This window comes from Dryobates pubescens, chromosome 6 (assembly GCF_014839835.1).
Source record: "Dryobates pubescens isolate bDryPub1 chromosome 6, bDryPub1.pri, whole genome shotgun sequence".
Taxonomy (NCBI): Eukaryota; Metazoa; Chordata; class Aves; order Piciformes; family Picidae; genus Dryobates; species Dryobates pubescens.
This window is the reverse complement of record NC_071617.1, coordinates 17337741-17364320: the sequence shown is the minus strand read 5'-3', so window position 1 is coordinate 17364320 and position 26580 is coordinate 17337741. Positions and strand designations below refer to the sequence as shown.

Below are 26580 nucleotides of genomic sequence, written 5' to 3'. Positions count from 1 at the left end.
TCCAGAACATGTGGCCAGAACTTTAAGGCAAGTGATATTAAATCCATCTCACATAAGTGGTGCTAAGAGACATCTTTAGCCTGGTGAGCTAGGGCACTGCAGCCTAACCACAGACTATGTTGTTTCTCAGGGAGTGTTGGGAGTGGAAAGAAAAGCCCACAATTAGGCTAGGCTGCTTTTAACTACTTTGCAAACTATCTACAACTTTAATTTTTTTTTTCTTAAAAATAGTAATTTCTTATCAGTACAGTTAAGATATTCGCAACATAAACTCAAATAAGACAACTCTGCTTAGCTCTGTACCTACACCAATAAACACACCTGGGCTTCAAGAAACCAAAATGTCTGGCATCCTCTGCATTTCCAGTGGGACCTAATCATCACCTGGACTTTTTCCTGCTTTACTTTGTCTCTGAGTTCCAAACTCTAAACGTTACCCTTCCTGTAGGGGCCTAGGTTTGTGTTACTCCACTTGAGCATCTTCAGCACTCTTCTTTAAATCAAGCAAGAAATCTCACAAGTTGCTAAGAGAAATGTACAAGAAGTGAACATGTCTTTAGTTTAATTGATACAAACAGATCAAAACAACTGCAGATGTCTGTGCCAGACAATCTACCAGCCTAACTCCTCCTCAGGCAGGAAACAGGTGCTGTATTTGCTGACAAATCTAGGTGGTCAATTAAGTAAAAAGGCAATGTACAAAAACTCCTGTAATTGTGCCGCTAGGCTATTGAACATGGAGAGCAAACCAAAGCTTTGAGGCAGCCACATGCTTCTCTTTAACACAACCAACAACCACCTCAGCTAATTATTTCTGATCCTCTCTACAAGACTTTAGTCCCAGATGTATATTTACTGTAGCAAGAACAACTACCTCCAGAGTATGCCTCTTTTGTTTTGTTTGGCTACAAGGATATAATCTGGGGCACTCTCCATAGTGTAGCTGTGTTGCTCAAAAGGGGTATCTGTAGACTAAGGGGAACTTCTCTTCCACCGAATCCCCATCCCCTTCCAGCCGTACTGCTGAGGAATTGACACACATTTTATTGACAGATCATGGTTACTGTAAGGTACACACATTTGCTTTGTGCCAAATTTATGGGACTTAAGTTTGGATTTGTTTTGAATATATTTCACAAGTCAGAGAGGTACCAAGAAATTTAGTAACAGCTACTATTGACATAGCATCTTGTACTCCTGCAGATCCCCTAACAAATGTTAGAAGAACTTACACCAAATGGAGGAAAGAATTAGGCAAGGCTTTCAAAAACTCAGTCTCCAAGTTCTTGGGCTAGAACATCCCGGATGAACTTCAATGTACGTTGGTAGAGGAAAGCATCTTTCTTCTTCGGCTTACAAATATTTAGATGATTAACATCCACTGGGATAAGTTCTCCAATTCCTAACTCTGGGAGAGGAGGAAAAAAAAACAAACCACAACAACAGAAAAAATGACCAAAGGTTATAAGGTCACCTAGGCTGAAAAGCACATCTTGTCTTAGCAATTTCTCTCTCCAAGCAACTTCTCCCATCTTCTGTTTAACTGTTCTGGTTTTGTTCTTTTTTAATGTGCTAAAAGCATCAATGTACATTGCTGCAGTCAGACAGAGCTACACTTTACTACAAACCCCACACTGGTAAACCATTAGGTCAGAGTTCTACTATCTTTGTCGGGAGCACAGAGATTTACTTTTCTCCATTCTTTGAAGAATCAAAACCTCATTGATCACCACCTGACTGGCAGGTCTAAAGTTTAAGTACTGACATGAACAACAATCAGGGTATCCAGACTCTGGTCACCACTCATTGTCCACTTTGATGAGGAGATTAAAAATGGGACTAAAAGGAACCTGAAATATGCCAGAAATCACTACATACATTTTCAGGTAAATGAAAAATGTAAAATGTTTACTTGTACAATTCCATATTCCATTTTCAGCTACTGATTTGGGGGCACACTACAGCATTTATTCTTTCTTGACCAGCTAGCACTACTAGCGAACCTTCCAGTTAGGATGCTGTGACTGCCACATTCTTATTTATTACCTATTCTTTCAACCTCCTAAGGCATCCTCCCTTTTGTGTGGAACTCTGTATCTTTTAACCCTGTAAAATTACACCACAGCATGAAGAAGGCTTGCTTTCATATGGCCAAGGATGCATGTAAGAAACAGTGAGTGTGCTGCTTTTCAGCCTGGATTTTGAATAAAGGGAATGGCATGCCACTGAATTGTCACATAGCCTTTAAAGGTTTTTAGAGAGCTCAAATGCTGTAACGTGTCATCTCTAGAAGAAGAAATGTGCTACAAAATTAAAAGCACAGAGTGATTGCTTGTGCACTGTTATCCAACCTTTTCCATTTAATTTTGTTAAATAAAAAGAAAAAAAAAAGTAGCCCATTTTTCCATTCTCACCAATACAATTGGTCAAACAACTCTTGCACAACAATTGCTTCTTGAGAAGACCTACCGAAAAATGACTGCTAAATACAGACTCAGGAAAACAGGGAGGTATAGTCTGCCTTCTTCAGAACGAGCCTTGCATTTAATGCAGAGGATTTACCTGATCTAAAACACAGGCAAGCTATGTTTTCTGTTCAAGGCCTTACAGGTACCTTGGGCAGTGCAGAAAAGAGTTTTGCTTGGGAAAAGGCTGAAAATGTCAGACTTAAAACTCTAAGTTTAAACACTTATAAGCAAAGAAAAAGCATATGCCTGATATTCCCTTCTCCTACAAAAGGCAAAAAAGATGACGGGAACCCTTCAGGAGGCTAACTGTATTGTGTAAGTACCTGAGATATGGAAGAGAAAGGATTCTTAACATTGAAAAACAGCTTTGTGACTTTGTCCTTCCATTAGCAGTTTGCTAATTTTCTTTTTTATTTTTTAAAGGAGGAATTTGCGGGAGCTTCTGAAAGACTACTCAGCCTGCTTACACAAGGATAAACAAGAGTTACTCACAGTTACAGAGAAAAGGCCTACAACAATACAACATCAGACCAAGGTCAGTCCTACAGCAAATTTGCAGATGACACCAAGTTGGGAGCAGATGTTGGTCAATTAAAGGGTAGAAAGGCTCTGCAGAGGGACCTCGACCGACTGGACAGATAGGTGGAGTCCAATGGGATGGCATTCAACAAGTCGAAGTGCCGGGTGCTGCACTTTGGCCACAACAACCCCATGCAGAGCTACAGGCTGGGGTCAGAGTGGCTGGAGAGCTCCCAAACAGAGAGGGACCTGGGGGTGCTGATTGACAGCCGCCTAAACATGAGTCAGCAATGTGCCCAGGTGGCCAAGAAGGCCAACAGCATTCTGGCCTGCATTAGGAATAGTGTGGCCAGCAGGAGCAGGGAGGTCATTGTGCCCCTGTACTCTGCATTGGTTAGGCCGCACCTTGAGTCCTGTGTCCAGTTCTGGGCCCCTCAGTTTAAGAAGGACATCGAGACACTTGAACGTGTCCAGAGAAGGGCAACAAGGCTGGGGAGAGGCCTTGAGCACAAGCCCTATGAGGAGAGGCTGAGGGAGCTGGGATTGTTTAGCCTGGAGGAGGCTCAGGGGTGACCTTATTGCTTTCTACAACTACCTGAAAGGTGGTTGTAGCCAGGAAGGGGTTGGTCTCTTCTCTCTAGCAACCATCACCAGAACAAGGGGACACAGTCTCAAGCTGTGCCAGGGGAAGTTTAGGCTCGAGGTGAGGAGAAAGTTTTTCACGGAGAGAGTTGTTTGTCATTGGAATGGGCTGCCCAGGGAGGTGGTGGAGTCACCATCCCTGGAGGTGTTCAAGAGGGGACTGGACATGGCACTTGGTGCCATGTTCTAGTCATGAGGTCTGTGGTGACAGGTTGGACTCGGTCTTTGAGGTCTCTTCCAACCTTAGTGATACTGTGATACTACTTTTGTCAATAAGCAAGTGCTCCTCACCCTTAGACAAATCAAAACAAGCCACTGGTATTCTGAGTTAAATGTAGCTGCCTCTGATCTCAGCAGGGAGACTGCAGTTTAAAATCAGTCGAAAGTTTAAACAAAACCACTCCACATCACAGCAGATGTGTTTTGGGGGTTTGTTTTAGGTCTTTCTACCTTAGCATTTATAACCCTTGCTCATGATTGATGCTTACATGAATATATACAAAATTAAACACGGTAAATGGCTATTTGACTCACGTGCTGACTCCAGAGGCACAACATGCAGCTTGAGCATGCTGCCTATGTGCGTTGGTAACGTTTCTGCGAAACTCAGCACCGAAAACTTTTTATCTTTGGCAAAAGACAGGAAGTCATCATTCAGCTCTTTAAGGGCAGGAGAATCTGAGAAAAAGAAATGTAATTTTTGCAGTGTTACCTTGAACACGAGATTATAGCAAGGTAAGATAACATTAATGCAAGATTGCATTCTGTCGTGGTTTGGGAGGCCAATCCTCCCACCACGGGCAAAAATAACGACTCAGACAAACGGATTGCAAAAGCGATGGAAAGTTTAAATGGAAACAGTAAAAACACAACAATGAAAGTTCTACAGAGAACCACAAGCACCGTGACAAAAGAGAGAGAGCCCAGAACATACCCAAGAATGTCCCATCCCCACCTGGGGGTACACCCAAACCCACCCAGGGCTCTTTCTCCCCCTCCCCAACCCAGCCTTGGGCCTGGGCCAGGCCCAAGGGAGGCAGCTCACACCATTTTACCTAGGCACCGGCGGGGGATGAAAGAGGAAGTGAAGACCCCTCGTGGATGTTTTATAGAGGAGCAGAGGATTGTGGGTGAAATACCTGGTTTGCTGTGACCACCCAGTGGGCTGGACCCTTTTGGGACCTCCCAGGTGTGGTCTGTGCAGTGGCATCCGAGCCAGCACCCAGCCTAAACCACCACACATTCCTAGAGAGATGTTTTGGAAAAACTAGTACTCCAGTAAAAGGAGCAGCGTCTTGTTTGCAATCTTCTTTTCCAGCTATCACATGCAACAATTGTTTATTTTTGCATAGTTGCTGAGTTACTACATCATGGCCCAAAAGCACTCTTCTATAAACTTGTTCTGACTCCACTTCTTTCCCTCACCTCTGCAAGCTAAACGAGTTACTCAGAATTACTTACAGTAATTCAATATACAACCCAAACCATAAAAAAAGGCATCATGACCAGATTAGCACAGATCCCTGTTGTTAAATGGTAGCAAAGTGAACGTACCCTTGCTGAGCTCTTTAACCTCCACAGATGGGAACAGAAGATATCTGGCATTTATAGAATATTCAGCCAGCTGGGAGCCATGATGAGGTACGCTATAAAATATGATCCCTCTGGTGTTGTTTATAATTTTATCCATTTCTGGATTCTTGGAAGCATCAACCAGCATCTTTTTGACTAGAAGACCTGGCAACAGACATGGAATTAATGCATGGATTGAAATCACTGTGAAAATAATGATTGTGCTATATTATCCATAAAAAAACCCTAACCATATTCTTGCCTCAGTCAATTAATCCTTAGTTTGTCAAATATGTAAGATTAAGTTGAAAAAACCCCAACCCAAACCTGAGGAGGCATGAAAATAAAATGTCTGTTAATGATGCAAATCCAATTTTGATTTGCTGTATGTGTTGCTAATGACATTTACTACATGCTTGATCACAGAGGAAATGTTGCCTCTGGATTCTCATTTAAATGAATTTCAACTCCTTGATGTTTTGTTTTAAAATCAGCACAGTAGAAACAAACACAATAAAAAGCCTTTAAAAATGTGTATGTTACTGAATATAATGCATCAAGAAAGTAGGAATCTATTTTTTAGGTCTTTGCAATTTTTTCATATGAGCTATTCCAGATAACTGCATTTCAGACTGAATTTGGATGACAGCTTATTTGGAACTCTAACTGCAAATATACAACTTTGTATCAAGCAGGCAATGTGCTTACCACCCATGCTATGTGATACCCACACCACAGGTCTGTCTCCAATTCCAGCAGCTCTGAGCTTGTCAAGAAGTTCACTGCTCCTGTAAGCAATAGACTTCCTGCAAATGAAAAAAACCCACCCACAGCATGATGAAGCATGACAGAGTAAAAAGCAATGTTAAAAACACAATGAATTTTCAGTGCTGCATGTTTACGAAAGTGGAGATTTGGTACATAAACCATTAATTAATTACTGCTGCCACATCGGAAAACGCCAAAGCTTTTGTAAGGCTGGCTTCATAAGGACAACAGAAATTGACCTATATTGACTTCCTTGGTCTTGCTGGAAAGTTTTATTTTAATCTCACTACTCATTTCCTTTAGCTTTAGTTCACTCTGAGAATGAGCTTTACCTGCCTCCCTCCTACCCCCACCCCCTCCAAACTGCAGACACTACATTTGTTACCTGTGAGCCTCAACAGGACATTTCACTTTCCAGTCACTCAATTGGGTGTCATATTCCACAGATATGATCCTAAGGGCAGGACAGTCTGAACCCAGCCATGTCTAAATTGAAGTGAAACCAAAAGGAGCTTATAATTGAAGTACTTACACTCTTGCAAACAATTTATCACCAGAAATGGAGCAAAGATAGTGTTACAGGGACAATATAAACAAGAATTTTGCTCTTCAGTTAATTCCCAAGTACATATTACATCTAACCTATTACTTTTTATTATATGCTGGTTAACTCTAGCCTGTCTCCCAGACACAAAGGAAGCAAAGGATGGAGGATTACTAACTCGTGCATCCCTGGCTCCCTCTCCTGGGTGAAACAAGAATTAGTAAGATTACCAACAGCACTGATCAGCTGAGGTTTTACAGTTACACCAAAGTTTCCTGAAGCAGTAATTATTTATGTAGCAACAGTACCTAAGTAGCAATCTGCAAAAACTGAGGTACTCGGACACTTATGTAACAAATATTACTTAATTTAAAATACAATTTCATGTATCTTTTTCTTAACAATAATATTCCATGAAAGAAGAGAGCACATGAGGAAAGCAGCCATTGTCTCCTCTTTCACTAGCATGAGAATAATGTTGAAGGCATCAAATTTAGCAGGGATTTTCCTCTGCAAGAACAACCTGTTCAAAAGTTCAACTTGCTAGCACAAATACATCAGGAACTTGTAAAGTCCTAGTTGTATAACAGATTACAAGTAATTTGATTCAAAAAAGACAACTGTCAGACAGTGTAATTCTAGATCCTCTGAATAGCTCTTAGAAATGAGAAAACAGCAGCTTCATGGGATGACCTTATTGTGTTTTTACCTTTGGCCAGCACTGGCTGTAGTCCTCTTCCCCTTCTGAAGCTTTTTTATCCGAACGGTGGTCAATGTCTTGCTGTCGCCAGGTTTTAAACGCTGCTCCCAAAAGACCATGGACAAAAAGGATGTCTGCTCTGATGGGCTGACTGATACAGAAAAGGGAATTTTTAAGAGGCTCATAGTACATATGCTGCTAGCAAATTAAATTTACACAGAATTGTTAACCTAAGGGATGTCAGAATTTTTAGCAGTGTAAGTGGTATCTTGGGGACAACATTGCACGATTTTGAATTGTATTTCAGAGAGAACACTTGGATTAAGACAAAAAACAGGGATCAACCCAGAACACAGAGATTTAAGAAGAAATATGCCAAGTACCTGTCTCACAAGAAGTATTTTTTCTACAATGAAGAACAGCATTCTCTCCAGCTACTATTACTGCAACTTGCTTTTAGCCATCATCAGTTTTATCATCAAATGAGATCTTCACTGTAAACTAATACCAATGACCCAAGGAACAGTTGCTACTAAGTTACTACTGTGTTGGAGGTTTCTTTGGTCCCAGCTGTGCATTTACTGCATCTTAAGCCAACATGTCTTGCTGCCAGAAGAATAATTACAAGGCACTGTATCCCAAAACAGCCAGTGCAAAGGTTAAATGGCTGCAGCACATGCAAAGCAATAATTCTTGGTTTGTGTTTGAATTTTTTCCTTGCAATACAATATCACTCCTTTCACAGCTACAGACTGCTCCCATCACACTTCTGTTGTTTTCCTAACTGAGAATCTAAATTCAGTCCTCTCAACCCACTGAAGACGAAGTACCATGAACATGGCAGCACTGTGATTGTCAACGCCTTCAAAGTTTTGTACCTGAACAGTACAAACAACTCAATGTACAGACTGTAAAATGTCTCCTTCTGCTTTACCTGCTACGGTATTGTGGATGCAAGACATAAACACCATCTGGATACTTTTCTTGCACTGTGTCCCTGTCTAGATTAGCCAGAGCTCTGGATGCATGAGAAGACTGAATGACATGTGGGGATTTCATTGCTTCAGCAAGTACAGAAACCCAACCTACATGGAAAAAACAATGTGGCAGGTTAACTAATTAGAAATATCATCCAAACAAAAGAATTTATAAGTCTCATCCTTCAAGCCATAGTTGTGAAAATAAGATGTTAAAAATGGTAAAATGGTAACATCAAGACAAATTAATACAATCCACCCTCTTTATGACAAGAAAGCCAATGCTAGGTAAGAGAAACCTCCAAAATGTGGAAATCCAGAATGACGAGGAGGCAACGTAGTTTACTGCTGTTCAGCTTCTGAAGGAGAACCCCCATCTCCAATGAAAAAGAGAGAGAGCAGATCTTGAGCCTCTTTTTGCAAGTAAGAGGGGAAAAAAAATGTTAGCAAATGAAGCTTAAAGCACAAGAAAGACACAGAAAACAACCCACAGGAGTAATGGCAGGTGGAAAAATAGAAGCTTGCTGTAGGAGTATAGCCATTTCCAATTCTGAAATCCCGTGTGCAAAAATAGGTTTAAGGAATTAAAATGTCCTTTGCTACTTTAAAAAAGTACACTATTTATATCTAAGACACGTAAGAGAATTAATGAAGGAAACCTTTGAATACCTTCCTCAATAAAATTTTAAGACACAGCTACCTCAGGAGAAAATAGACACTTTGTAATGCTTCAGATAAGATGTAACATATAGTTTAATTTCTTAGAAATGGATGGGGATGTCTGCTGAGAAATGCAAAGCACTATCTTTTATATACACATAGATGTGTTTGTTTAAAATCCTGACAAATCTTGTGGCTGCCAGCAAGAGTGCTCTACAAATCTTAGTTACATTAAAGACAAGTTCACAAATAAAATCTGGGAAGACTTTGAAGAAAGATTTTCAAATGAAGCCTCATTTGAAAAAGAAGAAACAATTTACTTAATGAGCACTGTTTCAAAATCATGTACAGTATCTTGTTATTAGGATAGCCAGTATGTTGCTAATTCAAGATAGTTCACTGTGGAATTAGGGGAAAAAACCACAATTGACATGGGAGTTTTGTTTAAATGCAATGCAAGTACCTTTGAGAACTGTCAGGTTTGTGGTTTTGGTATTTTCTGAAGAATTATGTATGAATTACATTTCTAAGCAGAACAGATGTGGATTGCTGTGCAAGTTCTCCTTAAGGAGAAGACTAAATAAAATCTATTTTCAGTTCATCAAATACAACGAAAGATCGCCAAGCCAGTCTGATTAAAACCACCAAAGTCCCTGGTTTTGCATTTCTCTCAGAATGAGCCAAGATGAAGAGTCAAAAATAGTGTTTAGAATCCTCCTGTCCTCAGATACTCCATCACAGGTACCACACAGTGCATCACTGCTTTTATTCCTCTTCCTGTGCTAGCAGTTTTCACAAACAAAACGAGCCTCAGAGGCTCTCTGTTCTTATGCATCACCAAGCAACAAGAGAAGCCTCATCAATTGTTGACCAGCAGTACTCATCTCTGGAGTCCAATAGACTGTCTGAAATACCATTTGTACTAAAAGCTCTGCCCCAGGGAATTGCTGACCCTTCTGCTGCAATCTCTTCCTCTACATGTATGTATTTAACAGTCATCAGAAGAATGAATGTAAGAATGGTGCACGAGCTCAGACCAAACACCTTTGCAGCACAACTGTCTTTCTCCAAAAGTGATCAGTAATGGAAGTTGTGGAACAATAAAAGAATAGAACAATAAAAGACAAGTGGTGCACTACTGATGCTCCACTATATTCTCTCATCTTTCTGCAGTCAACTCAGCTTTTGTCTTTAGAGCTGTACGGATTTCTTTATTTCCATAAATGTGTCTAATTATTTTCTGCAGCTTTGTAAATCTTCAACAATCAAAATGTTTTGGGCAAGTTTTAGTTTGTTTCTACACTGTATGGAGAAAATAATAATTATTATTTGTCCTGCCTTTTGATAATTTAATGTACAAGAACCTTTGTTCTTGCATTACAAGAAACAACAGGTGACTGCTCCCCAGTGAGCATTTTATAACTATCCATTGTATTTTCCTTCAGTTGCCTTTTCCAAACTAAGTGTCTTAGTTATTTGCATCTTCTAGCACAGCCACTTCAAATTTTTAATTATCCTCATGATCATTTCCCCTGCCTTTGTTGCTTTTCCTTTTTGCAACAGGGACATTAAAATGAAGCAGAAAACAGCATCTGGTTATTTTCTACTTTTCTGTTTCTTTTGTAATAAAACATTGGGAATTACTTATTTGGTACAGGACTAGAAGGGAGTTTACTGTTTAGGGTGTATTTAAAAAGGAACATCAGAGCAAGAATTAGAAGAAATGACTAGCCTAACATGAAATGACAGTGGGATGATGTGTTCGACTTTACTCCAAAAGACAAGTACTGCAAGCTGGTCTGTTCTTTAAGGACAGGGGAAAAAAATCTACAAGGCAGATGATCAGTAAGAGTAGGAAACTCAAAATATTTTTGTCACTAATGCAAACTGAACATCAACCAAGTCCAAATTTTCACCATCAGGAGTTCTTAATTAACACCATCTAAGCAGTCTATGTATTTTGTATCAAAAAGACCCAATGATATCATCTTCCCCCCAAAATAAAAACCATATCACTGCCATGTTTTGTTGCATTTCACAAAGGCACTGAATGCTTCAAAAACTGTAGAAGAGAGTCTGGGATCCAGAGTGCTTGTGCTTGCTTTCCTTTTACCTGCACGTACTATGGATGCATGGAGACGCTCATCCAATGCCATGTTTCCAATAATGCGAATTATGTTCCTTTGGATTTTCGCTGAATCTTTACGTAGCTGGTATATCCTCTGTAGTAGCTGAAGGCCTCCCTTGGCTTCAATTTTATCACAGTGAGAAGAAACCTAGCATTATACAAATAAATAAAATGACAATCAGTAAATGTTCTGTAAAAGGTTCTAAATGCTGCTCATTTACAAATTAAGGAAGCTTAAAGAACTGATATGATACAGAGCCCTTATGACACAAAAATTCTTATTAATCCAGGATTTATTTTGCCATGTTGAAGAGGACATAAATATCTGACATGCTAAAAGCATGACTTCTATGGATTCACAACCAAAAAGATGCTGAGTACCATCACTCTACTCTCCACTGTATCTGAGGGAGATGAGATTGCTCTCTACTTGATGTGATCAAATTTCAACTGAAGTTCAAGAGTCTGAACAGGACAATTGTTGTATTTGTTAAACCACTCTGTCAACCAGAGCTACCTGTCTTCCTGTTCACCACCTAAAATGCAATCCAGACAACCCCTTTTCTTTGAAATACAAAGGTATTTCTACTTTCCCAATAGTACTGCTGTCATTATTGATCTTAAGGGCAATAATAGGTTCTAGTCCAAGCAGATGAATGGACACTAATTAATTGCAGTGTCAGCTACTGATATTGGCTAAATGTTTGTAACCTGAACATGTCTACAGTGCTTTAAAATGTGTGGTAGTCACAGAACTGCTGACGTCCTCGAGTCTGTTGTTTTCAACAAAGGCAGGCACATGTTCACAATGAGTACAGTCACAAGTTGCTTAAACTGAAAATCTGGAGTATAATACATTCTAGCATAAGTCAGAACTTTTATCTATATGGAATATGTGAAAGGAATACTGGCAAGCTGCGCTTTTCCCATCCTTACCATCAATAACAGTTTGTTGTTCTCAACACTATTTCAGGGTGCTCTAGGTTTCTGAGCCAGTAAGTGCGCACTGAAGAGTGCAGCAATGGGAATCCAGTAGAATTATCATTATGCACAACCTTCCGTACTCTGTGTCTGCGTCTGCAAAGAACTCCCTGGTCCCTGGAACAGGCAACGCACGCTGCACGTGGTGCAATATTCTGCAAAAGGCAGTGACCCTTGAAGGAGGGACCTTTTAAATAGCTAAGGTTTGCATTTCATTCTGGCTTCCAACTTGACTGAAGTCTTAAGTCTGCTTTGCTTCCTGGAAATCTGGCCTTAGTTAGGTTAAGAGCCGTAAGAAGAGACTGCCTTTAAGCTTTCTGAACTGCACACCAACTCACACAAATCCCCCCACAACCTCTTGCACTGAGAATTTCACATCAGCATCTTCCTTACTGAGATGCTCCAGAGTGGAAACACTGTTTTTAACTCACGGTATCTACTGCCAATGATGGAGTGCCAGTGGGAGGTAGCCCCACAAAAAAGTCTTGTTAAAGCCTTTTGAATTTCAGGCTTTCTCTCCTGCTTTTCTACACCAGAGCTGCCCTTTTACTTCTCAAAACGTACATACAGGTATAGAATAGAATAGAATAGAATTAACCAGGTTGGAAGAGACCTTTGAGATCATTGAGTCCAACCTATCATCCAGCACTAGAGGAACCTATATGGGCTAATTAGAAACAGTAATAGAACTTACATATACTTCCCATAAGAAAAAATGTGTTTGTTGTGCTGCCCTACAACTCTCCTCAGTCTCAGCTCTCTGAATATCTCTACAGAAGGAATATCCCTACAGAGGGATAAGAGACAAGGAAATGACAACTCCTTCCGACTATATGAGAGAGCACTAGAAAGGAACGTTTTAAAATGTAGCTTTTCAGTTACAGTTTAAAGGGCAAATTACCTTAGAATTACCTTAGAATGTTGTACATTACCTTAGAATGTTGTACTAAAGCTTGCAAGCAGAAGAGTTCCACTGTCTCTGAAGGGATTTTACTCAATGTCTCGCAATATGGAAGTCCATTTCCTCCAAAACACCATAAGCCTCCCTGAAATGAGAATCAGTAAAAATGATACCACATTCCAAATAGCTACATAAAATCTCTAAACTAGAAGACTGTGCAATGATCTGTAAAAATTGCTATGAAGGGTGCACAGCATGCATGTGTTTTTCAAAATGTACAAATAACGTAACAGTACACCATAAAAATATTTACTGCTTTTAAGTGACAATTTTAAACAGATTTTTCAGCTGGTAGTCTCCATAGTCTATAAACTTCAAAACAAACAACAAAGGGGGAAAAGGATTTTAATTTTGTTAATGTCTTCATTTAAGATTGTTTGCTCAAGCATAAAAAAACCCAAGAATCAGATTGCATCTAGAGTTCCACAGTTGCAAAAATGAGGATAAAAAATAGTCTTCAGCACATAGCATAGTCTCTGAAGACCAGTCCCTCTCAATCAGGCAGTAGGAAGACCAGCATAACCTCAATAAACAACAGTTTTCTCTAGAACCAGCGTGATTATCAAAATGCCTCCATGTGTGGTCTCTTACAAAAGCTCCTTTGTAGCGAGAGATCTGGCTGTGAAAACAATAAGGGAGTCAAAGTGTAAAAACATTAGACAGAATTGTGTCATAAGAAATAAAGAGTTGTTGCATTCTGAAATCTAAATAAAGCCTGTCAAGCATCATTATTATAATATGAAATTTTTATCATTGCATCTTAGAAAAAGTAATCATCACTCATTTAAAAAGTCAGGACTTTTTAATAAAAAAATGAAATGCACAACAGAGAGTGGATGGCAGGTGCGTTACAGTATTTTTATTTTCCAAAGCAGTAGCTGCCCTTTAAATGACACTTCCTGAAGCCACTTAGGAAGTTGTTGGAATGAGCTGAAGACTTCCTAGTTTCCAGGTCCAAACGGAGCATTAGACTGCTCCAGTTCTGATACTGACAACACTGACATGTACAGGGAGTCATCTCCATGTCACATAACAGAGTTCACTGGTTAATGTGTGCCAAGGATTTAGCAGTTTGCCATTAAGGCTTAAGAGAGGTTTAATCATCTCAGCAGTGAAAGAACACTCAAAAAGTAGTAAGATGAAATGTGAAACAAAAATTATGAGTGCGCTGCAAGAAGGAAATGTTCTGGACAAAATTAAATACCTGCTTTATGGGAAGGCTTGTTAAAGAAGGACATAATCTTTTGGAAAACCAGCTAGTGCAGCTGGGAAAGATAAGCTTTTGAACATACTGCATGTAGAAGAGATTTTCCTTACGCTGCAGTCACAAAGTCTCTGTATTTCTCTTCCTCTTACAATGCTCAAAAATACAGAAATGGGTTTGTATCTTTGAGCTCCACAGGAACGAAAAACCCAAATAATTTTGCTCTGCAGGTGGGAACTCACCCTTTGTGCAGCTAGAGTCTGACTACTTTCACGTAAAGCAAGAGAAGTGAAGTACTGGACACATGGGTCAAGACCAGTCTGAGGTAAAGATACTAACAAAAAGCGAAGTTCATCTTCGATGGGATAATCCTGTAAGAAGGAAGCAGAAATAGCTTTTACTTTTGTTCAAAGTATAAAGTGAAACAGAGAAAACAAGGATCTGAAATAATGGAATCAGCCACATTAATAAGGCCATAAAATAGAAATCCTGGGCTTGAGTGGTCTGCAATTTCAGTTTAATAGTTAGACCTGTACTTTAGAAACTGGCAATTCTAAACCCATCAACTGAGTGATGAAAAATAAGCTTTAAGCTTCATGCTTTAGTCGCCTTTTTGTAGTAGGACCAGAAGTGCAAAAGGAAAAACAGTTCCTCTTGGCACAGAGGGCTTAAAGTTAACCCTTAACAACACAGTAATTTTGGTCCTGCTCCATTAAAATAAATGTATAAATCGTTAGAAAAAAATACAGGAACTCCTTCATCTTTTATCTTCAAAATTATTTATATAGATGTTGGTTTAATAATCCAGGGTAGGTGGCAGGAAAAGAGTCAACGAAGTAATTTTATTTGCCCACAGTCATGGAACTTGCAGTTACTCTAACACTTGCTACAATCAGAGATGGAGGCATATCTGATCTGCAGAGCAACACCTGCTGCCACAATTATTTGCTTCAACTTCCTAAGAAGGAGATTGGAATTCTTAGCTTCAATCACCCAGGTACTTCAGGACTGACAGGTATAGATCCACTCCCATTTAATTACAAAGATAAGAAAGCAAAAACTGAGAATATCACTACCAATCAAAGCTGGTTTTCAGAGTTTTGTTGGTTGCAATGTGCAGGTATTCTCTGACCTTTGTGTGCTGATTTGTTTATTGAAGAAGCTAATATAATGACGTGATTGCTAAAACCATTATATATCCACTTACTAACAGACATAAAATGAAAACAAGATCAGATCTACCCAATAGGGATTTGTTGTTAGACAAAAGCTGGCAATAAAGAGCCAGAAACAGGCTTATGCCTACAACAGGCCAGGCATGAAGAAAACAAGTCTGGTAGATCTTACAGTAAGTAAAGAGGATGCAGGAGAGCAACGTCTCCACCTCAGAAGCTATGGATGCATTTGGGAATTTAAGAGAAAGTACTTACAAGCTTGTCTGATTAATTCTTAATTGTTTTATCAAGGTACAGTGCATTTTAAACAGCTAACATCATACTTACTGAATTTTCTATTGGAATTCTATTCAACTGAATCTAACAAGCACTATGGTAACTCAAGTTAAATAAAATTTAGTTGAGCGTATTAACAGTAAGGCTGGTCTACAACTAGCTTCTGTAACTTCTAAATTCACACATAAGTAGATTAAGGTTTCAAAAGGAAAATTTGGGTGAAAGACAGTGAGTACATCACTTTAGAGATGTAGTGTGTTGGAGTACATAGAATATTTAGAATACATCTATTTAGAATACATAGAATAAACCAGGTTGGAAGAGACCTTCAAGATCATCGCGTCCAACCCATCACCAATCCAACTCCGCCCAAGCAACTAACCCACAGCACCAAGCACCCTGTCAAGTCTTCTCCTAAAAACCTCCAGTGATGGCGACTCCACCACCTCCCCAGGCAGCCCATTCCAATGTGCAATCACTCTTTCTGTATAGAACTTTTTTCTAACATCCAGCCTGAACCTCCCCTGGCGCAGCCTGAGTAATTTTCCCAGGCAGCATATCTGCCTTGCATCTGCATTTGGGAGTTACATGATACTCTTAAAATGGTTTGCCTGCTTATATAAGCAAGGCTAAACCTGTGTGCCAGAACACTCTCTGGAGCACCACACCAGCAGTGAGGATGAAAACGCCTCCAGGAGCGCTCTCTGTGCACAGGAATCTTTCACTATCGACAATGCAATATAGAATGACTAAAAACCACTGCTTTGCAATTCCTGTTAGGCAGGTACAGACAGGCATCAGACTGGTAACTGGCTAAAACTTCATTGCTAGTAAATGTGTAATGTGCTGACACAGCCTGAGAACAATAAGTGGTCAACCCTCCATCCTTACTTCTTTCCATCATGCCATTAATTAATGCAGATACACCACTATATTATATACATCTATGATCATAGGTTTGTATACTGCTATATTATATCTATATTATAGGTTTGTATTTTGATCTTAATTTTACTACTCATGAATTACTTTAGAGGAACTTCTCTTTAGTATGGCTACCAACAACAAAAGCACTAGCAACAAGCAAACAAACAAAAGTCATCTAGTACCTGCTTCTTATTTACTTACATTCTTGATTTTTGGCAGTGGTGGTGGAGGCAGGAAAAAGCGAAGGTCAATGTCTTTTGATCGAGCCAAACCTATAGCAGTCCTTTGATCACAGGTTTGGGCAACTGTACCATACTGATAATCTGTAGGACAAGAACTTCAGTGTTAAAACTAACCTTAAATATTTAATTTGGTTTTAAATTTAGTTTCTGGTCTACTATATTAATATACTTTAAAATAGAACCACCTCTCTGCAATCTAGATAAATAAGGGCTGACTTTTAATCACAAAGTCCAAAAGACAAATACTGCAGCTGTTAGATAAGACTGAAGACACCTGGGCACCAGGTGGTCATTATAGACTAGCTTAATAAAGGTCCTCAGATACAAGTTGAATGCAAGCAATTACAAATGTCGAGTATTACCACTGTGAAAGAAGTACAAGAATTGCAAACTCAAGCTTAATTGCCTGGACTTGAGTTAAAATTTGAAGGGCATGTACATATTTTTTCTGCATACAGTATTAAAACACAGAGCCAAATGCTGCCAAGATAAAGACACCTAATTTTAAATGATACAAATGCTATGTTTCAATAAGATTGTTAAAGTCACAAAATCAGATGACCTCAGAAAGACAGGACAGCACCAAAATACAGTTTTAAGCAGCCCTTCTTTACTGAAGATACATGACAGACTTTCAGCCACCCTACTGACGAGAAACCAGACTTGAACAGCAACTTGCAGCAGTGACTTACTGCTCCTTTCCAAAACCTACCTCCTTTACAGATGGAGAAATTGAAAATTACATACTGAAATAAAATGGCAAACTAAAGTAAAAGAAAACTACAAAGTGGATCAATACTTGCTCTATAAAAATTAATTTCTATCCCTGTTACTGTTACACAATTCTACCACAAGACCAACCAACCATTTAAAATATACTTTTCACAAACAGTTACAAATTGACTACCTTTTTTATTTGGTATGGATCACTTAAACAGCAAATGGAAGTCACTGAAGCAGTGCTCTGGATAAGCAGAGGAGTCTCCTTACAATGGCAGTTATGCTGAACAAGTTGGTCAGTTTTGGTACAGTCTAGCTATCAAATGTTTTCAAAACAGCTTTTTGATGTACACTGCTTGTGGTAATTAACTAGAATTTTATTGAAGCAACGAGAAACAAGATGAACCTCATGTTGTGAAAAGGTCCTCAACTGACTGAATTACCTGAATAACAAGAGTCAAGATTAGAATGTCATCTAGTTTATGTGGACTAGTGGTGGAAGGGGGAGAAGGATACCCATAAACACCCCCCTTTCCCATTACTTGAAAAACAGGAGGGTCATATTACTACCAAATAGCAAAATGGAAGCTGGCTTACAAATCATGCTTGAACATAAAGTCCCCTACCTCTAGTTTGTCATTACTATTATCTCCTAAATAACTTTTATAAACTAAACCATGGTCTTAAATCCACTCCCCTAAAGAGCCTTATAAAAATCACTGCCAGAACTATTAATCTTTTTTAGCAGTTCCAAAAGAAAAGCTAAGGAACTAATAAATGTGAACTGCTCTTCCACACCACAGCAGTGGCTACAACTCTCTGGTGGGGAAACGGAGAGGCCTGTGCTCTGTATCAGGGTGTAAGAAAAAAGGAATTACTTGAAATATAAATAAATCCCTTACATTTTAGGACAAATTTCAGATTATATTTACACTCCTTGCAGCTTCTAGCCTTTTTTCATGTTGGTAGCAGACTTGCAATAGCTAACTGAGACTGTCACATTTCTAGGGTGAATTAGGTGACATCAGCCTATGTTACCATGCCAGTGACGGTTGTTTGCCAGGTCTTGTACAGCCTGCAGTCGGACCTCTTTGTCTTCTGACTGACTTCTCTTTAAGAGCAGCCATAAGGCACATTCATGATCTTCTCCATCAAATGTACTAAATCGTTCTTTTACCAGGAAACAAATAAAAGGCAAGATATTATTAATGAACATTTTACAGTCACATTTCTATTAACTGAGTTAAAAAAACACCCTGTTTCTTTTAATATTTTAATATTAGTTGTTAACAATGATTTAGAATGTCATGTTTTAATATTCAATTAAGAAAGAATGGCATTAGTAAAATGCTGATCCTTAGGATGGCTTTGATTCATTTTAGTGGCATCAAGTTGGTGTTTCATATATATATATATATATATATATATGTTGCACACACATTCTGGCTGGCATTTCCCAACCAGAAATGCTGGTTTCCAGCAGGAGCTGAAAATTATTAGCAACCCTTAACGTTCTGACCTTGAACAATTAATTTCACAGCACCACAGTGGAGGCATATATTGTTCTAACCATTTAACGCATAGTTAAATGAGACCAGATACTATGCCTCAGGAGCACAGTTTCTCCTATGAATGAAAATTCTTATTTTAAATTACTCCAAAATCCAATGACACATTGCTGCAAAAAGACTGCGCTGCTTTAAGTTAATATTGGCAGTTCTGATGAAACCATAACACACTCTTCTAAAATGAATTTTTGAGAGTATTTTGTCCCACCCCCACTCTTTATACACAAAACCTTGTACCAAATATTAACCTCCTATCTTAGGCTTCAAATCCCTTCTGAAACAGGAAAAAAAAGCCAACAAATCTCAAATCTTTTCTTAACCATCACTTTAACAAACTGCTTTAATACATAGAAAAGATACTAACATTCTGTATTAATACATGAAAATGCAGTAATATTACCACTGCTGCAAACACAAAAGTGCATTTTAAGCTTGCAACAAAAATGATTTTACTTTCTAAAAAGCTTATATTTTACTATTAAAAGATAATAGTAGCAGTAGCAGTAGTAGTAGTAGTAGTAGTAGTAGTAGTAGTAATAATAATAATAATACAACCCAAATACTTACTCCGAAAAATTTTAGCTTCTGTTTCTAGAATTCTCCTCACAGCTCTATGGATCTCTTTTCTGGCTTGGTATGTGATCCCTATGAGAGTATTATGAAAAATCTGAAAGATAATTCTATTACATTATCTGTCATATATATATATACACACACATATATATATACACACACACACACATATATATCTTGATCCAAAGGGCCCTGGGAGTCCTCGTGGACATAAAACTCAGTATGAGCGAAGAGTGTGCTTCTGCAGCAAAGAAACCAACAGGATGCTGGGCTACATCACCAGCAGAGATAAAGAAGTCATTACCCCACTCTACTCAGTGCTTGTCAGGCTACACTTGGAATACTGTGTTGAGTTTTCATCCCCACTATACAAAAATATGTGGACAGGCTGGAGAGTGTACAGAGAAGTGCCACAAGGATGATTAAAGGACAGAGAAGCCTGCCATATGAAGATAAGCTGGGACACCTTGGTTTCTTCACCCTTGAGAAATGAAGGCTTAGGGAAGACCTTATAACCATGTTCCAGTATTTAAAGAGGGGCTACAAAGAACTCGGAGACTCGCTTTTTACAAGGATTCATCCCACAAAAAAGAGAGGTAATAGGTACAAATTACCCCTGGGGAAAACTGAATGGTCACAAGAGGAAAACTGGAATAACCTCCCCAGGGAAGTGGTCAGTTCCCCAGCTTTGTACACTTTATAAAGATTGAGCTTGACAGGGTGCCAGGCCATCTTGTCTAGGCTGTGCTTTTGCCAGGAAAGGTTAGAACAGATGATCCTTGAGGTCCCTTCCAACCTTGTATCCCATGATATATATACACACACCTACATATTTATGTTTACATATATAATTACCTCATATATAGACAACTTTATGTGTGTATGTACATACAGAACTAGCTTAAAAAAACAGCCACTAGCTTAAAATAAAATCAGCAACATTGTGAAGACTATTAATTTTGTAACAGGTCTCAGGCAATGTAAGAGTGACTTCCAGAAACACTCAATTCTTTTATATTATTTAGAATCCAAACAATTATGCATCTTACCTTGGTGTTCACTTGCATTTAGAGAAGCTGAACGTACGTATACATAGGATTTAAGTTTTTCTTGATGTATAGCTTGAGTATCAATTTGCAGTAACTTCTTTAAGGACAGGATTTCATATGTGATGAATACAAAACCTCTTTAAATAGAAGAAAACTACATATGAATATTAGTTTAAAAAAAACCCATATAATGCCAAAAATACATTAAGGATCATTTTGGTATGAAAGATCCATATTGTGCTGCATATATAACTTAAGTTACTTTAAAATTATACTCTCCTTGCAGATTAATTTAGCAAAGTAGAGAAAAGACCATAAAATGCTTAAAATAAGTAATAATTATCAGAAAATACCCTTCAAATCTATATTCAGTCATGACTAAAGCTCACCTAATATTGTCACAGTCTTCGAAAGACACATGAATAGAATAGAATAGAGTAGAGTAGGATAGAATATACCAGGAACGACAACTTACCCCAGTATAAATGATCCAGTTATCTTTGCAATTTTTCCTTGGAAAAATAAAAAAGAATCACATTAAGCAAAGCTGTGTGCATCACATCTACATAAATATAGCTAACATTTGATTACCAGACAGTAATTATTTTATTTTTTTTATTGCTTTCCGGCTTTCAGGAAATCATTACCTAAATTTACAAACAGAGCAAACATCGCTTGATTAGAATTTCCTGCTCTCCTATGCAAGATGATAAAATACGCTTTCTGCCTGCACTGTTTGCTTTGAGTATTGCTACCTATCAATCACATTCATTGCTCAGCGACAGGAATCGACAATAAGCTTTCTCTGCTTGTATCACTAGCCTTCATTTGGAAATCCAGCTTATTTTAAGGAGCTAACCATTTCTTACATGCATATAAAAACATATAGGAGTCTGTATGTTCTTTGAAAAAAGTCCTGGAGAAGATCCCTACAAAAAAAAAATCTTTAAAATAGTGCCATGGAATCTAATTTATAAAGCAAATAGCTGAGTAAATACATGCCTCTTGCGACTATTTCCTTTTAAGTCTAAGGATTCCTGTCAGATTGGAGGGTTTTTTTTTGTTGGTGTTATTTTTTAATTTACATTTAATTTTCTGGACAAAGATCATGTGCATGTAAGGATCTCAATACAGAAGAAAATCTATTACTACCAATAGCACAACACAACCAACCTATCATGAATAACTTCTTTTTCTCACCATGCATTGGGAGATTTGCCCCACAAGCATTGCCAGCAGATTCTGCTTTTGCAAGACCGTAAGAATTTTGGCTTGTCTGGGGAGAATAACACCAGGCACCAGTACAGACTAGGGGTTGTTCTGCTGGAAAGCAGCTCCATGGAGAAAGACCTTGGAGTCCTACTGGACAGCAAGTTATCCATGGGATAGCAATGTGCCTTTGTGGCCATGAGTGCCACGGCATCCTGGGGTGCATTAAAAGTGTGCCCAACAGGTCTGCAGAGGGTCGTCTGCTCTGCTCTGCCCTGCCCCAGTGAAGCCACACCTGGAATGCTGTGTCCAGTTTTAGGCTCCCCAGTTCAAGAGACAGGGATCTCCAGAAGAGTGTCCAAGGGAGGGCTAAAAGGATGACTGTGTGAATGGAATATCTCTCCTACAAAGACAGACTGAGAGACCTGGAGCTGTTTAGTCTTGAGAAGAGAGGGCTGAGAAGGAATCTTACCAACATCTATAAATATCTGAGGGGTGCGTATCAAAATGAAGGTGACAGTCTCTTCTTGGTGCTGCCTGGTTATAGGACAAGGAACAACAGGTATAAGCTGGAACGCAAGAGGTTCCACCTCAATACAAGGAAACACTTCTTTATAGTGAGGGTGACAGACCACTGGAACAGGCTGTCCAGAGAGGTTGTGGAGCTTCCTTCTCTGGAGACTTTCAAAACCTGCCTGAATGCTTTCCTGTGCAGCCTGCCCTAGGTAATCCTGCTCTGGCAGGAGGGTTGGACTTGATGATTTCTGGAGGTCCCTTCCAATCCCTAACATTCTGTGATTCTGTGAAGGGGCAGTTACATGTTGAAGAAATAACTGGCAGAGACGGTTGTGAAGGCAAAAAATTGCAATGCTTCCTGTAGAGCAGAAACAGAAATATCCTATCTTTTAATGCTCAAAAATAAGCTTTGTAATTCTAAGAACTGTCATTCTATACAGTCAAAGGGCGTCAAAGAAAGCAGAGACTAAGTAAAGAAAACTGCAGAACTAATACCAGTAAAAATAAGGAGGGAAAAACAATACAAACTAACTTTATTCAAACTTTATGGATGTTACTATTTCATAGCTCTACAGGTCAAAAGGAAAAAAAATCAGCTTAAAAATGGAGTTTAAAATACTTCAATGATATTGGATCTGGGTCTTTATTCTAACCCTGGATAATCTTCTGATGTCACTTTATATATCACTGTGCAAGGCAAGGTCAGACACGGACACCCAATGTAGACAAAATATTTCAGTCACAAAGCACTCAGAGATTTAGATCTTTTGCACCATTTCATTATACACAGCATTATGCCAACACAGATTTTTCCTTTCTGTTAACACTTCAGACAGCACATACAGAACTGTACTTACTGATATCATTCCATGGTAGATGTGCTTTTGTAGCTGGAGCAGAAGTTCCTATTTGTCTATAGCAAAATATACAGTAAGCAGCCACTGACATTCTGTACCTTCAAAAAACAAAAGAAACAAGTAATGATTGATTTAAGAATTTCAGCAGAAAACCTGACTAACAAACCTCCAAGTACGTTTTTGGGGTTTGTGATTTTTTTGTTGGTTGGTTGGTTGGGGGTTTTTTGGTTGGTTGGTTGTTTTTTTTACTGTAAAAGGCAAATCAGACTAGGACTTTAAGAAGGTGAAAATCCTACAGTTCATAAAAACAAGTATTGGTTCTAAAATGCTCTGACTCCACGGGCTTGTGAAGCTCACAGAGCATGCCTACTGGTAAAATATAAGAGGGTGTGTCTTGTTCTAGAAAAATTCTTACAAGTGTAAAAGAATGAAAACCTAAATACAGGCATGAAGAGGAAAATCTTTTCTAACATTAAGATCTTGGCAATTCAAATCTATGAAGACACAGTATACTGACAGACTCATTGCCCTGTATTCGCTGAATGCTGAAATCAAACTTAAGCAGTATTTTTTTTCCCCCCCCAAATAGCCATAAGAAAATGTATCAAACATATTTCATAAGTCCCACCGTTCTGAATGTATAAGCAACTCAATGCAAGAATTAAACTTCTTGACAGGAATACGGTCTCCATGAAAGTGGCATTCAAGTACTTCAGAAACATGAAAGGATTTATTCTTCAGTTCTATATATGCTGCAAGACACTGAACTTTACCCATTTTACAGGTAGGAAAATAAGTTAGACAAGCATATTGTAACTTAGCTTACATATTCTAAATATTGCATTGTCTCTTTTAACAAGTGAGACTAAAAAAAGCTGTGCTCTTTAGCCAACTGATCAAGGTTGCACCTTAACTGCTGCACAATGAAATTCAGAGACAGTAAAGTTACATTAATGAGTCACTGAAAACCTAGGTCAGGCATAAAGCCTAGTCAGATATGTATTTATCATTTTATGAATTAGTAAATGTTACTGCCTTTACATGTGATTCATATAAGAAAAATATATCTGAAGTCAAGAAAACATACATTTGCTCTGTTAACCTACAACAATAAAATTCTGGATATTATCTATACTGAAGACTTAATCTCAAGTCTTGATAGACAGAACCTGTAGTACTTCTAGTGGAAGAATTATGCTGAAATCCACACAGAATATTGAAGTTCTATTACACTAAAACCTGCCACTGCACACACTGCAGAAGTAACATTAAAAATATATTTTATGACGAGTGACATTTTAGTGTGTTGAACTTACACTGACTGAAATACTGAATTTAATGAATCTGTTTAAATAGATTTGTAACTACATCACTGCCCCTGTACTGCCACTGGCAAGGCTGCACCTCGAATACTGTGTTCAGTTTTGAGCCTCCTACTACAAGGCGGACATCGAGTGGCTGGAGATGGCCAGAGAAGGGCAACAAAACTGGTGAAGGGTCTACAGAATAGGTCTTATGATGAGCTGCTGTGGGAACTGAGATTGTTTTGTCTAGCAGAGAAACCTTACTCCTCCCTACAACTACCTTAAAGTAGATTGTAATGAGGTGGGCATTGGCCTCTTCTCCCTAATATCAAGCAACAGAACAACAGGCCTCAAGTTGTGCCAGAGGAGGATTAGATTGGACATTAGGAAAACATTTTTTTACTGATAGAGTGGTCAGTCATTGGAACAGACTGCCAAAGTAGGCAGTGGAATCACTGTCCCTGGAGGTGTTAAAAATTGTTTAGACATGGCACTTTCACACATGGTTTAATGTGGTGGTGTTGACAGTTGGACTTGATGATCTTGGAGGTCTTCTCCAACTGAAAGAATTCTATGATTCAATGATATATTTAACAAATTATTATGTTGGGAACACAGGCATCCTTGTTAAATGTCAAATTAAGTCTGCAGCACCATAATTACAGTTAACTCTACTGATAAAATGTCATGCGTGTAAATCCCGATCAGTAAATCTGATCTTGAAATATGTGAGCCGCTGATACTCTCTTTGAATTTAAGATAATCTCTACAGACCAAAGAAAGATGTGTTGCTGCTTTTAATGTCAGTGTCCCATTTCTCTACACAAGGGGAGATTTTTGTTTCCTCCCATTAATATGTCTTTCCTCTTTTGCCCAAAATCGTTGCAGGGTTTTTTAATTTCCCCCTGTTCTCTTGCTTCTGTTTGGCAGATTATCCCAGCACTGTCACAATCAAAACAAGGCAACTTTCCGCCTTCCGTAACTTCAGTATGACGTTTATCCATTAACTTCAACATAGTACACAACAATTAAACACTTTTAAGACGTTAATCATCAGTCCTCTGGAGACATCACCCCACCTCCAATCTATGGCAGGTCCTTTACTATTTTTATTCATAGAACTTCTACTTAACAACATTCTGTAACTGCAATGAACACGCAGCTCAGTGCCACGGTTCAGTACAACTCTCTGAATTCAAAACATGCACCTGCAAGCACACGAGGCCAAAGCAAGTACCATTTCTTGGCTGCAGGGATCCTCTGTTCGCGTCTGAAAGCGAACATGTTCGGGCATATAAGGGAAAAGGGCGCATTTTGCAGTTTCACTACTGGTTGGGGAAGCTCTGCTGTGCGAGGGCAGCGTTTCTGTCATCATCCCGGGGCTGGGCAAGAACTTCTGCCTGTCAACTGTGCACCCAGGGCTACTGTAAAAGTGCAGTTGCAGACAATGTAGTATCTAAACAGGCAAGAAGCGAAGCTGGGACAACTCTTCCTTTCCAAAGGGGAACGACACATTCATTCTTCTGAGGGGCTCACACAGCGCAGGCGACGCCTAAGGCACCACTGTTCTTTCCGCAGGTCTTTAACAAGCGCGGATTCTCCCACCCTTTCACCCCCCCGCACCCGGGCGGGGCGGCACCGCTCCGCAGGCCAAGGCCGGGGCGCCCGGGACCGGCGCAGGGGCGCTTACTGCTGCTGGCTCCCGGAAACAGAAGCGACTCTGAGGCCAAGGTCGTTAAAATAATAATAAACATGAAACCGGGAAAACATCCCGCAACCCCTCTGAGGTAAACAAGCGCCCAGACTCGGCACGCGGTGACAGGGGCTGAGCTCTCCCGCGTCCCGCCCCAGAGCCCGACCCCCACAGGGCCCGCCACGCCCCCGCCCGCCGGCCACCCGCCACTATCGCGCCCCCCCGCCCGCGGGCGAACGTCGCCGCTACCTGCCTCGTCTCCTCCCCGCACCCGGCACCGGCGCTCACGTGCCGCCGTGACGCCACCACGCTGGCAGCCTGGCCAATCCGGAGGTGATGCAGGGAGC

At 39.4% G+C, this 26580-nt stretch overlaps 1 protein-coding gene across 1 annotated transcript; it reads right to left on the bottom strand.

Annotated features, from left to right (window-relative positions):
* Positions 1 to 1226: 1226 nt before the first annotated feature.
* SERAC1 (serine active site containing 1) lies at positions 1227 to 26500 on the bottom strand. The gene is made up of 17 exons (XM_054162683.1): positions 26483 to 26500; positions 23237 to 23334; positions 21130 to 21166; positions 20655 to 20791; positions 19588 to 19677; positions 18503 to 18634; positions 16704 to 16825; positions 14367 to 14495; positions 12892 to 13005; positions 10964 to 11126; positions 8148 to 8298; positions 7223 to 7364; positions 6355 to 6455; positions 5910 to 6007; positions 5184 to 5366; positions 4164 to 4307; positions 1227 to 1408 (listed from the first exon to the last, which is right to left on the bottom strand). Exons 2-17 carry the CDS (start codon positions 23325 to 23327, stop codon positions 1272 to 1274), a joined length of 1971 nt encoding a protein of 656 aa, XP_054018658.1. The 5' UTR covers positions 23328 to 23334; positions 26483 to 26500; the 3' UTR covers positions 1227 to 1271.
* Positions 26501 to 26580: the final 80 nt, after the last annotated feature.